The sequence below is a fragment of the Zygotorulaspora mrakii genome, chromosome 6 (genome assembly GCF_013402915.1).
Source record: "Zygotorulaspora mrakii chromosome 6, complete sequence".
NCBI lineage: Eukaryota > Fungi > Ascomycota > Saccharomycetes > Saccharomycetales > Saccharomycetaceae > Zygotorulaspora > Zygotorulaspora mrakii.
In genome coordinates, this window is record NC_050724.1 from 130,598 (window position 1) to 143,589 (window position 12,992).

Genomic DNA, 12,992 nt, shown 5'->3' on the forward strand with positions numbered 1-12,992 from the left:
CGCACTATCGACACATACCAATCCAGTCCTTGTATGTAGATCTTTCAGAGCGCATCTGGTGCTTGCGTGTGTTGAAAGACTTTTGATCACTGGCCTGATAAGCACTCACCTGATAAGCATTGGCTTTTGTTCATTAGAAAGATAGTCAATGTTTCCGGTCACTCGCGTTGGACTCATTGACTCCCAGTCATTGAAGCTGATCGGCCTCTTTTGCATGCTTGGAGGGGATAATTCCGCACCGGGAAAAAAATTGGAAGGCCGATATCAAAAGTTCAATAAAGATCTCAAAACTGAAAATCAATACTTATGTGCTCGTGGTATTGCACTATTAATGACTAGATTGGAGCAGAATGGATTCCGTTTCTAAAAATATGGATAGAGCGATTGCTGCTGAAGGCAGTAATGAAGAGGAGTTTGATCTGTCTAGCGCTGATTCTTCCCTTGTGATAGCGACTGAAAGTAGGATACAAAGGATCTCCCGGGAATACCTCAAACCCAACATTGGGTTGGTTTTATTAGTTGTATCACAGTTTTTCAATTCTCTGATGGTGGTGTCTACCAAAGTCCTGGAGACTGACGAGGTTGGTGAAGACGAAGAACCCATAAAACCGCTTCAGATCTTATTGGTGAGGATGGCGATAACTTACATCGGAACTTTGATTTACATGTACTGCAACAGATCGACTATCCAAAATGTACCGTTTGGCCCTTCCTCGATGCGTAAATGGCTGGTGCTTAGAGGAGTCACTGGGTTTTTTGGAGTTTTCGGAATGTACTTTTCGCTGTTGTATTTGAGCATAAGTGACGCAGTACTGATAACATTTCTGACACCAACAGTCACCGTAATATTAGCATGGGTTGTCTTACGGGAGAAGCTAACCCGAATGGAAATTGCCGGGTCCGTAGTCTCGCTGGCTGGTGTCGTGCTTATCGTCCGTCCATCGTTCTTATTTGGAACTATTGTGGAACCCAGCGGTGCTGTGGAAAGCGAAGATCCAAAACAAAGGTTGATTGCTACCATCGTTGCACTGATAGGAGTTCTTGGCGCCAGCGCAGTCTACATCATAATAAGATTTATCGGCAGCAAGGCACATGCGATATTAAGCGTTAGCTACTTTTCGATGATCGTAACCATTATATCTTTGTTCGGCATATTGCTCATACCATCGATGAGTTTTCAAGTCCCAAAGGATCCGAAACAGTGGCTGCTTTTCAGCAATCTAGGTGTGTGCGGCTTCGTATTTCAGCTCTTGTTGACGATGGGCATTCAAAAGGAGCGCGCGGGAAGAGGATCGCTCATGTCGTACACACAACTGATATATGCGGTTTTCTGGGACGTCTCTCTGTGGCACCACTGGCCCAGTTTCTGGAGCTGGCTCGGCATGATTGTTATTCTTACTACAACCATTATCGTTGGCAAGTTCAAGCCAAAACAAGACACAAGGACTGCGGTTGTGCCATTACCCGATCAAGAAGTGGCATTGTCAGGTACAAATTACGAACACGAAGTTGAACACATTCCCTTAGATGAGATATCCAAATGAGAAAACCCGTGTAAAAATGTTGAACTTTTATCTGTTGACTTTGCTTTATTTTTAAAGGGTAGGCGTAGATAAAGAGGCTCGAAGCGACTTTGGGAAAAAAACAAAAAAATTGGAGATGCGATATACTTATATAAGACAAAGGCACTCTACCAGTTGTCGAGAAAAACATGTCACATGCACATCGGCAGGTGCTTTGCGGTGTGAAACAAGTGCGTTATACCATAGTCCGATTATTATATGTTCGGGAGGGGATTACTAAGGAGAATCACTGAAAGAAAGCTCATTTCCAAGTCCTGGACCTCGTCGCTGCCGCAGCAGAATGTCTGGTCGCCGTACAAGAAATGGTACGAATTGAGCCTCCACGAGAAGCAGCTGTTTATCAGAACGTTTGTGGACAACTACAAGAGGCACTATCCGGGATCCAAGACAAACGTGTCGCTGCGAGGGCTGGCCACGGGCATGGACGCCCACAGCGACTCTCCGTCGGTTTTTGGCGTGTTCTACAACGACATCTGGGGAACCGTGAGCAGACCCCCGAAGGCTGAGCTAGCCACGAGCAATAAGCGCAACCGGTTCAACCACCCGAGCTTCTGCACCTTGCTGATAAAGAAGTAGCACTAGATAACAGATACATACCGATACATACTAAGAGAACAAGAACCAGGTCCCCCCTGGCTCGATGCAGAAATAGAAACGCTCTCCGGCGGTGAAAATTACTTTACCAATTTTTAAATTTTGAGAGTACATATAGTATATATTAGCAATCACAGACATCTCCGCGCACCTGTCCAGCACACCAGACAGCCGCCAAAACCCTGCGACACTTTTATAAATCCAGCATCAAATGTCAAAAATTTTGAAACGAACTCAAAGGAAATAGTGAAAAAAAGACCCCGACTTGTTTATTAGATACCATTTGATCAAGCGCCACCAGTCTAGATCAAGAAAGCCAAAGCTCCGGCTGCGGCTGCACCGACGATACCGGCATTCAGAACGTTGTTAGAACCACCTAGAGGGGCAGCCGCGTTGGACGACGAGTTGGAGCTGTTGGCAGATTGAGCTTGGGCAAAGCCAGTCAAGGCGACAGCGGAAATGATGACTTTAGAAAATTGCATTTTTTATCTTAATCTGTTGTGGGAGTTTTCGTTGAACTAATATGCTCTTCTGACTTGCTTCTCCAGACCGGGATCCAAAGTTTCATCGAACATTTTCGACTTTGAATGTGCTTTATATACCTTTAATTTACTGTCAAATGACCTGCAATTTGCTTAGCCCCCCTTTTCTCTCTATTTCTCACCAGCCCCCTGATGCTATCTGGATTTGCAACTATATGACGAAAACAGTGATGCACCGCCTAATCGGGACGTATCCCGTCAAAAAGGGGGAAACCGGCCTAGCCCTCCGAGCCTCTCCGCGCTTCGTGCGGGGCCACGCCAAGTGGGGCGAGGACCAGATGGCGATGAGCAGAGGAGGGGCTGCAGGCGGGTTTCGGATTTGTCGGGACTTTCCACTTTCGCATACTAAATTTAGAAACTCTCGCCGCCAAAGCAATAATTTCAGGGGAGCAACCAGGACCGAAACTTCTCGGACATTGGCGAAACCCAGCGGAATCGGCACGCGGACGGCTGGCAAGACGCAGAACACTGCTAAATTGCAGGGACAGCAGAAGCAAAAAGAAACGCCGTGCGGTTGCATTGGGATATTACATCTCCAAATGCGGAAAGGTGTTTCCAGAACGTTCCATTTGCGGTTGCGCCTGGCTGATTACGTTCACCGCCGCTCGGGCTTAGCTTTTTGCCATCATGATATTCTGTTCTGTTGTGTTATGTATGTATGTATGTAAGTGGTAACGTAATTGAGGTCTGATTGGGATTGCCCTGCAGGTTCGACCGTGCTCGTTGGGAACGATCGGCGCCTACGTACGTCATTTTCCTAGCAGGTTCCCCTGTAGTTTTTTGACATCTTTTTCCTGGTCTCTCTGACCTCTTCGGCGGGCGTCTCCTGCTCGGCGGCAGGGTCAGCGAGGGTGGATAGGACGTCAAAGATGACGTCACCGCGAATGTTTCTATTTTGCGAAGAGGTGGCAACGGCGGTTTCTTCTTTCACCTTGCTGTAGCAACGGATGAGTTTCGAGACCACGTTCTGTATGTCGGTCAGCAACAGCTGGGCAAGATCGAGTCTCATCTCGGACCTGAACACGACCCTCAGGACCTCGCTCTGGTCGCTGCCGTCAGTGGACTTTGGGAGCGGGTAGTTCGGGACAATCCAGCCGCGCAGTCTCAGCAGGGTCGATAGCATGGCCTGGGGGATGTCGGGGAAGCGCTTGTGGAACTGGGCCGACAGCTTGAAGGCGGCCAGCGGGACACCGGGCTGGAACTGGTCCGGGTGTCTCCAGTAGTCGTCGAGCTTGGCGGGCAGGTTGCCGTCGCTGATTCTGTTGTGGATGCCGCTGACGACTTCGAAGTAGTCGGGCATCTCTTTGTTTTTCAGCAGATTGAAGCAGAAGGCACGTGCCACGAACAGCGACTTGTTGAAGAGTGTCTGGTATCCCTTGAAGCCCAGCGAGATGAAGTTGTAGTACTGGTGGATGACCTGGAACCCGGGCCTCGAGAAATTGAGGCCGAACGTCTCCTCGACGCCGCCCAGATACCTCAGGGTGAATCTCAGTTCCGAAGGCACAAAGTGTCCGTCTCTCCACAGCACCCAGCCCAGGCCGGGAGTCGTCATACCGAATTTGTGTGAGGAGGAGTTCATGCTCAGGACTCTCGGGTGGTTGAACCCCCAGTAACTCACCTTTGCGGCGGCCAGTTGCTTCTCGGTGAAGGAGAAGGGCAGTATGAAGCCACCGCTTGCGCCATCGACGTGGATTGGTATTTCTCTGTTGGACCAGGTTGGGTTTGCGGTTTCGATTTCTTGCAGAGTGTTCGCAACCTGTTCGACGTTCTCGAAATGGCCGGTGTACGTGGTACCCAGGATGACAAACACACCTATCGTGTTCTCGTCGACGAAATCCCACAGCAACTTCGGATCCAGCGAGTGGTGACTCTCAGAGGACACCGGTACTAGTCTGCACTCCACTTCGAAATACCGTGCGAATTTCTCCAATGCAACCTGGCAGGCAGATGACATGATAATGTTGGGTCTTGATGTTGACTTGCTGGCATCTTTCATCTTGTGCTCCCATCTTTTCTTCATTGCAAGGCCACCAAGCATAATGGCCTCACTTGAACCGGTGGTGGCGCAACCGATAGGCTCCTCGCCGTTTTTGCCGCATTTCCACAACTGCGCTAACATAGAGATACATCTCTCGGTCAGCTCAATCAGCTGAGGGTATTCATCATTGTCGGCGAGATTTTTGTTGATGTTTTCCGTGATCAACTTTTTCGCCAAGGCTGTGCTTGAAGTGTTGACAAAACTTGCCAAATTTAAATGTGGGTTGCCATCCAAGGTCAACTCGTTTCTGACAAGATCGAAAGCCAATTGTTCTGGGACGCCATCGTCAGGTATCACGTATTTATTGGAAAAAATGCGGTTTTCATGGCGGCTCAAGGATTTGGCTCTTTCACTTGAGGAGCCAAGATTTAAATCCTGCAATTCCTTTGGCAACAGGTTTGCGTCAACCAGATTCTTTGTGAAATCATCATTTTTTTCTTCCTCCACAAATGTGAAAGGTTTTCTGTGCTTTTCGGTGTATTTATGTAACATTTTTTGTTAAATTGTTGTTAAATTGTTGTTAAATTGTTGCCAGCGAGCACCTACATTATTCCGGAGTGTATCAAGACAGTACTTTCTCTGACGTGTTCCCGTCCCTTTTTATATGCTTTCTCGTTTGGCTAGTTTTTCATTGGCATATTCTGTTTTTTTCGTTCTGTGCATTGCTTCTGGCTTGGCGGAACACCTCAAACTCCCCCACGCCAAATGCAGAAAAGGAACATTTTGTCTCCCTTACAGTTGCAGTTGTTGGTCACAAGGTTTACATGTTCACATTCATCTTGCGTCTGGGAACATAAATAGAGGTATGCAACTCATTCCATAGACAGAAAAGTAGATCATGATCATCTCTGGTTATGGCCAGCCTTTAGCTCCCTTCTTGGGGGTCATTCTTGTGAAAAACCATAATCGGATAGAAACAGAAGAGCATCTTCAAGATCGCTGTGTTTTGGCAGCATGCTAATCTGCTGTCAAGGACAAGCAGAGGCCTAATGTGTTTCGAAGCCTTGTCTGCTATATGACTAATTGCTAGCCAACTTTGCGTATTCCTTTGTCGCTCCTCCCCTGTTATTGCATTCAGTACCATCGATGAACGGATGCACGATTGTAGGCGCATGGACGTGGAGTTCTCAAAAGATTCTCACTGTATACATGCATCGTTTGGACAGGCTTACTTCCTTACCAAAACAAAAAGGTTACGATTTACAGCGTGTCTCTGCCGGCGATAATCGAGCCGCCTGCAACGAACGTGTCAGCCAAAATATCGTTGGCTTGTCTGGAACTTGACTAGACAAGTTAGCGGCGGTCGTCTAATTCTACAAAAACTTGAAGCTGCTCAGTTTAGTCTCAGGAGAAAAGAATGTATTCAACTATGGTAGTTTAAAAGAAATTGTATATATCAGCTAACTATGCGTTCAAATCTCATGTATAGTAATTGATAATCATCGAGATCGTAGATTATCCTGTCTTTCTTTGTGTAGTTTGAAACTTGGGAAACGATTTGCATGAGTTTAGTAAAAGATTGATTTGACATATCCTTAGCAAAGAAGGTGAGACAAAAATCTTGCGGTTGAAAAGCATTTAGAACACTGTTCATGACCTGCAAATTATCTTGTTTGTGCAGAGAAACTGTGCTCACTGGCACATTACTCTCGAAAGATGCATACGACCACCCCTTTTCGGGTGTTACGTGTAAAGTATAGTAATATTCTTCATCAATGATCATATTTGATGAATAGCCGCACGGTGTAAATGCAAAAGCATCATGATGGAATGAAGATCCCATGCGGTTTTGATAAACGCAGTCTAGTTGTGTATTCTTGGTGATTTTATAGCCATATGCGTGGCCTTCATCTGCCCCGAGATCATCTTTCACATTCCGGGAACAGATGAATTGTTGAGCTTTATTATTGTCCAAGCCAGTCATCAGTATTTCCAATGTTTCATCCTGATCATCATCTGGGTTAACCTCTGAGTCCTTTGCCATTTCCTTGTTCGTCTCTGTAACATATAGGTTCCAATGATTACTTTGATCATTTCTTCCCACTAAATAACTTCTGCCTTGACGGAAAAAGTTATTGAGATATTCAATCTCATTCGACCAGTTCTTATGAATGCTGCGTTGTTTCAAGGGAAACATGAAGCATCGTCTTGAATAGAATACCTTGTATGGATGGTATTTCCCCTCATCAGATGTATGATTGAGCAAGTCCCATTTAAGCTCATCTTTCACAATGTCAAACAACCTTTCTAAACAGAATAGTGTTGTGGTTGTACCACATGTTTTTAAAGTAATTTTATGGTCGTAGACAAATAATGATGATTCACTCAACAAAAAGGCGTCCAATTTTCCAGTCGATTTGATTGATAAGACCTCGCATTTCACGAGTTTCAATATCTCAACCCATTTATCCACCTCAATGTTACGCAAGGTTAATTTCTGACCATTTATGCGAGGAATGGTTTGAACGTTAGGATAAAACCATATTTCCAACAGCTTTTCTGGTCCTTCAAAAGCCTCGGTAGAGTCTAAATTAGCAGATAGTTCATGATCAATATATGAATGATTCGTCAACTCCTTGATGCTTATTGTCATGGCTTGATCGCTGTAGAGTAAAGGATAGTATTGATGGAGTAATATATATCTGCAACCGGTATCGTCACTTTTGAATATTTCGTCACCAGTTTATTTCAACGGAATTATCGTGGTTTTCCAGGTCTGTTATACAAGAAGGAAATGTTCACACTTGGCATAAAAGCGCTTGCTTTAGTTTTGCTGATTATTTCGATACTTCTCTGTATTAAAGTCAACTTCTAGAGTGATAAATAGGTGACTATGTGAGGTGAAGACGATACTTTTTCTAATTAACGTGAATTAACTACATTCAAAGTCCAGTAATTCGAAAAAATTTTCTACTCATCGCACTGCAGAAAAGTGAAGAAAAAACGACAGTAAATATAAAATATGTAAGCTACAGCTTCCAGTAACTTTCAAGTTGTAATATAACTATTAGATGAATCATTCGAGGGTTGCAGGTTATGCAGCGTAAAACTTAAGTCAGCAACTGCACTCGAAAGATAATCATTTCATCTTTCTTTGTAATGAAGTTTTTTACCTTGAGTTAAATAGTTTTAAGATTTCAAAGGAACTAGACTTCTTGTAATCTAGCCTGTAGTGTCTTGAAATCATATATGATCTTGTAATTGACACCGGTGAATATGCATTAGCAGACTGCCTTAGCGTTCGAGAGACTTTCTCTCTTAGAAAGCAGCAAAAACAAAGTTACTCATGATTTGTAGCTTGCATAGACCACATCGTGGATATTGAATGTCTTCACAGGAATAGCGTTTTGTTTTGCTTCTTTGTATTGCTCGTCTCAAAATCCGTTATAAACGTTTGGCAAACGGTTGAATGAAAAATGAAAAACTCTCAGGTTTGTGAAAAAAAAAGATAGTTCCGGTTGTAAAGCCCCCAGTTGTTTGTTGCTTGAATAATGTCTTTTGGTGGGATCAATACATTCCAACAATATTCGACGGATTATGGTCTCGGTCATAATGGCATTAAAGTTTCATTCAACTTTTTTGATGGAATTCCTGAGGCCTCTTTGCTGAACTCATTGGCGTCAAATGAACTTCAATTGATATTTAAGCTATTACTTAAAAAAGATGAGGTTACTAAGGAAAAGGCACTTTCAGACTTGCTGAAACTTTTGAATGATTTTCCCAGTAATAAGTATCTTTTTGCTGATGATATCTTTTCTCTGTGCTGGTCTCAAGTGTATCCTAAACTTTTGCTAAGCAATTCCAAAAATATCAGAGTTCAATCTCATCAAGTAACATCCACTCTTATCAAAGTTTTGCATAAGAAAATAGCAAAGTTTTTGAAAGACTTCATACCACCACTTTTATTAGGAAGTTGCGATTCAGACTCATTTGTCAGTAAGTCATGTTCGAATTTCATTAGCAGTGCTTTCAACGGAGACTCTAAAAAAATAAGTGCGCTATGGACACTTTTTCATGAAGATATACTGAACCTCGTGAAGGAAGTTATCGTAGTCGAGAACGATGGGACCATCTCAGACGAGCGCTATATTGGTAAGGAGGATTCTCAACTTAGATACAATAGGCTACTAACGAGCACTATATTGCTTCTAAATACTTTAATTGCATCCGATGAAAAGAACATGGACAATCACAGGATTACGTATAAGAAAATTTTAAGCTCAGATTCATTATGGAACCTTTTAAGCCTAAAAAATACACTTTTCCTGAAGGGTTATGAAACAGTTTTGAGATTACTCCAATTACTATATCGCATAGGTTACCTTAGATCACACAAAGAAATCTTGAAAATATCTGTGCGGAAATTACTCAAGTCATTGGCACAAGTTAACCAGAAGAACATTTTGAAAGTTTCGGATCTTATGGTGAGCATGCTCGATTCTCTCAACTTGCTTAATGAATACAAGGATGGTAAAATATGGACATATGATAAATCTTCAAAGGAGAAACTAATGTCGTTTTTATCGGTTTGCTGTAGTAATCCACATCCTGGTTACTTTGCATCTATGTTTAGGTTTTACGAAGGAACAGCTGCTGATGCACTTTTAAACTATGAACATGAGTGGTTACCCCTATGGAGAAAGTCTATAAAAGCCCTTAATGAGAGAAGCTTTCTTGGTAGGTATGGGGCAGACCTTCTAACTGAGTTTTGGACGTACTATTTAAAGTTTACCGATAGCACTATGGAATCAAATGCGAAGTCAGCAGCTCAATCAGAAATACTTGAAACACTGGACAGTGAAAAATCCTTGTCTAAGCTACCAACATTAACATTGGCTCTCAAGGATAGTTTACCTCAGGACTTTGTGATTGAAGAGATCTTTAAACGTTTGAAACTTCAAGATTCAGTAAGAGCTGCAGATCACTATCTGCAGAATTTACTACTTTTGTTGATTACCGGTTCTGACACAGGTGAGTCCTTAAGGAATCTGATGGATATATTCCTAGATCTTATTAATCAGAATGATATAACTGATGAAAAAATCATATTGATTAACATACTCATCCGAACCTTGGTTAAAGCCGATCTCAAAATACTTTGCCAGGAATACACCAAATATATAACTGTGATACCAAAATTGGTTAATGAGAATGTGTATGATGATTTGGCTGGCACTGTTATCGACTACTCCAACATGAAGACAACCGAAAAGGGTAAGGGTGAGGCTAGTATGGAGTGTATTGAAGAATTCTTTAACGTAGCGATTACATGCCAAATTTCGGATGAGAATATTATCAGTACGTTGAAATCCATGGATAAACATACGGCCGAGCAACTTCTGGGATGTCAACCACTGAAAGAGTTTATCGACAACTACATTGACTTATATAGGTACGGTGATGACGGGAAATTATTCAAAACGCCTTTGATAAGCAATGAAATTATTGATAGACTTTTTGAAAGTGCTAAAGTAAACAACCTCGTAGAACGTTTTTGTGACGCTTCCGTGGATCTAGAGTTGGAGCAGAAGGAACATCTTTTAAAAGCCACAGACTTTCTTCAAACGTGCATGTTCAACATTTCTGAAAAATGTACCTCAAAAGTAATGCAAATTGCAGAATCGTTCATCAGTTGTAACAGTAAAATAACAAAGAAGCTCTCTGTTACGATAGTAGAACACGCCAAAAGCAGAGATTCTTCGCATCAGGAGAGACTATGTGTTGACTACGCTATTCAACTATTAAAATCTTCTCGTGATAATACCGAGCTTTTCTTTCCTCCCCGATTGATTGAGCTACTTGATAAGGCTGTTCCCTATATTGACTACAGGTTTACACTTATCAATTGCTTAGGACTGAATACGCATCTTCTTCCAACTTCCCAAGAAGAGGTGGATCTAAATGACATGGAAGAACTGATCAAACTTGGAATCTTTCTAGATACAATTTGTTCTGAAATTCCCATCTTATTGACTGATGAAGTATCAGTATTTTTGACAATGGTCTCGGAACTCGCGGGCGATTTCAATTGCCTTTCTATTAAACCAAAAGAGAGCTACGTTAATATTAAAAATTCTCTGCTCAAATCTGATAATTTAAAAGTATCCGCGAACTATATCATTTTAAAATTGACAGACTCTGCTGAGGCAAATGAAGAAAGCGATGTTTCAACTGCGCTTTTTTCCTTATTGCTTGCTAAGAGTGCTTCTGCAGTAATTCAATTTTACAGCTTTAGGATCATCTACAAGGTATTGTTGAATGAGGTTGATTCTTTGAGTGTGTCCTCTCTCGATCGCCTTTTACCATCTATTGAAAAATTTATTAGTAATGTCGTGAGGTCTAAAACATCAAAGGATCACGAATATATGGCTTCTGCTGTTATCTTATCATCAGTAGTGAATGCTAATTGCACTAGTGAGAGATCATTCATGAAATTAAGAAATTTTTTGGCATCAGAGTGTATTGGAGTTGGAGAAAATGAGATATATGATAAGACTTGCAGAACAATTATATTACTCATCAATTTTATATCGTTTTCCAAGGAACTTGGTCCCTATACGCCAATAGCACCGCAGAGATTAAATATGATGCTCAAAACAATTGAAAAGTGGTTCGACAGCGACATTCCATACAACCCTCAATTTAGCCTTATGAATTTGGTTCTGTTAAATTTTTTCGCTTCACTAATTTCAAATTCTTTACCAGTTGCTTCGAATTCTGCAATAACTGACCTAGCTGCCAGGCTGCTTACAGACTCTCTTACCTTGTGTGAACTTGAAGATTCGTCCTATCTTTTAGAATTACGTCTTTATTCTTTGAAATTGTATGTTGCTGTTTCAACCGCCGGCATTATTTCTCCCGAATATTCCACTGATATTTTTACGTGTCTTATGGAGCTTTGTCTCACTGATTTTAAATCTGAAACGAATAACCAGATCTCCGTTGATTTTTATAGGGATTTGAACAAGGTTTTTATGAAGTTCGATGTTAAAATGCTGTTGGATTATTATGATGCCTTCTTAGATTCTTTCCTCACGAAAGCTGGCGTAAAGAATTTCAACAGGTTAAGACTTATAATGATTATTCTGCGAAGGCTCGTCAAAGAAAGGCAGCAAGAAGCAGTCGTTGAGTATGAACTTGAAAAACAACAAAAACTAGTTCGAGATGATACAAAAACAGAGGAGGTTGAAAACTTCGAGGAAGACAATAAAGAAGATGAAAAATTTAAACTCCCTCAAGTTTTGATTGAAAAATTGAAAGAAGAGGTTCCACAAGATTATTTGGAATACGAGAATGAGTACCAATTTCTAAAGTATTTGTGGTACTGGGATTTGGTTTTAGAGTTCTTTGACAGCTCATCATATAATTTGCGTCAATTGTTCATCGAACAGTTGAAATTCGAGGACATGATCAATAGATTTTTCAATTTTGTCACTGACCAAATCGATTTACAGGAAACGAAATTCTGGGAAAATGTCGAGTCGATACATTTTTTAAGTTATAGTGCTACCGGAGAAGACTTTTCGCCATTCTCAGAAGATGTTTATGTTGAATGTAAGACACTTTTAGCTCATTCTCTGTATAGAATGTTCGACAATGTTGGATCTCTTACAGCAAACTGGTGGCTGAACATAAAGGACAGATCTTTTCAATCAAAAGTGGAAAAGTTTGTCACTAAATTTATCTCACCTATTCTGATTCAGCACGAGCTCAAAATTGTTTCCCAAAAGATGGGTTCCTTGACTTCCAAAGATGATGCTTTGAGTATCAAAATCAACAAGGTGACGGATGAAGTCAAGGCTACCTATTTAATTGATGAACAGAAATTGGAAATATCTTTTAAGTTACCTGGTAATTACCCGCTAACTAATATCGAGGTAATAGGAGTCTCCAGAGTCGGTATTAGTGAGCAAAAGTGGAAGCAATGGATATTATCTACACAACGTGTAATTACCGGGATGAACGGCTCTGTAATGGACTCATTGGAATTGTTCACAAAAAATGTCAATTTACAGTTCTCTGGATTTGAAGAATGTGCCATTTGCTATTCTATCCTGCATGCTGTTGATCGCAAACTTCCTACAAAGACATGCCCAACGTGTAATAATAAATTTCATGGCGCTTGTCTTTACAAATGGTTTAGGTCATCCGGGAACAATACATGTCCCCTTTGCCGTAGTGTGATCCCATTCAGAAGGTGAATGACCACGGCCAATCCTAGATAGATTTGTAGAG

The 12,992-nt window shown here is 41.7% G+C and overlaps 6 protein-coding genes across 6 annotated transcripts; 4 read left to right on the forward strand and 2 right to left on the reverse strand.

The window, feature by feature from the left end:
- Positions 1–350: 350 nt before the first annotated feature.
- On the forward strand, positions 351–1,544 carry HG535_0F00640 (uncharacterized protein; the record flags this gene model as incomplete). Its single annotated transcript, XM_037289386.1, has 1 exon — positions 351–1,544. One exon carries the CDS (start codon positions 351–353, stop codon positions 1,542–1,544), a length of 1,194 nt encoding a protein of 397 aa, XP_037145281.1.
- A 237-nt stretch (positions 1,545–1,781) lies between these two features.
- On the forward strand, positions 1,782–2,159 carry MLO1 (Mlo1p; the record flags this gene model as incomplete). The annotated part of the gene is made up of 1 exon (XM_037289387.1): positions 1,782–2,159. The coding sequence occupies one exon, from the start codon at positions 1,782–1,784 to the stop codon at positions 2,157–2,159; it is 378 nt and encodes a 125-aa protein (XP_037145282.1).
- Positions 2,160–2,796: 637 nt separating this feature from the next.
- Positions 2,797–3,387, forward strand: HG535_0F00660 (uncharacterized protein; the record flags this gene model as incomplete). The annotated part of the gene is made up of 1 exon (XM_037289388.1): positions 2,797–3,387. The coding sequence occupies one exon, from the start codon at positions 2,797–2,799 to the stop codon at positions 3,385–3,387; it is 591 nt and encodes a 196-aa protein (XP_037145283.1).
- Positions 3,388–3,476: 89 nt separating this feature from the next.
- Positions 3,477–5,249, reverse strand: GAD1 (glutamate decarboxylase GAD1; the record flags this gene model as incomplete). The annotated part of the gene is made up of 1 exon (XM_037289389.1): positions 3,477–5,249. One exon carries the CDS (start codon positions 5,247–5,249, stop codon positions 3,477–3,479), a length of 1,773 nt encoding a protein of 590 aa, XP_037145284.1.
- A 904-nt stretch (positions 5,250–6,153) lies between these two features.
- Positions 6,154–7,350, reverse strand: SPE2 (adenosylmethionine decarboxylase SPE2; the record flags this gene model as incomplete). The annotated part of the gene is made up of 1 exon (XM_037289390.1): positions 6,154–7,350. The coding sequence occupies one exon, from the start codon at positions 7,348–7,350 to the stop codon at positions 6,154–6,156; it is 1,197 nt and encodes a 398-aa protein (XP_037145285.1).
- Positions 7,351–8,248: 898 nt separating this feature from the next.
- On the forward strand, positions 8,249–12,958 carry RKR1 (ubiquitin-protein ligase RKR1; the record flags this gene model as incomplete). Its single annotated transcript, XM_037289391.1, has 1 exon — positions 8,249–12,958. The coding sequence occupies one exon, from the start codon at positions 8,249–8,251 to the stop codon at positions 12,956–12,958; it is 4,710 nt and encodes a 1,569-aa protein (XP_037145286.1).
- Positions 12,959–12,992: the final 34 nt, after the last annotated feature.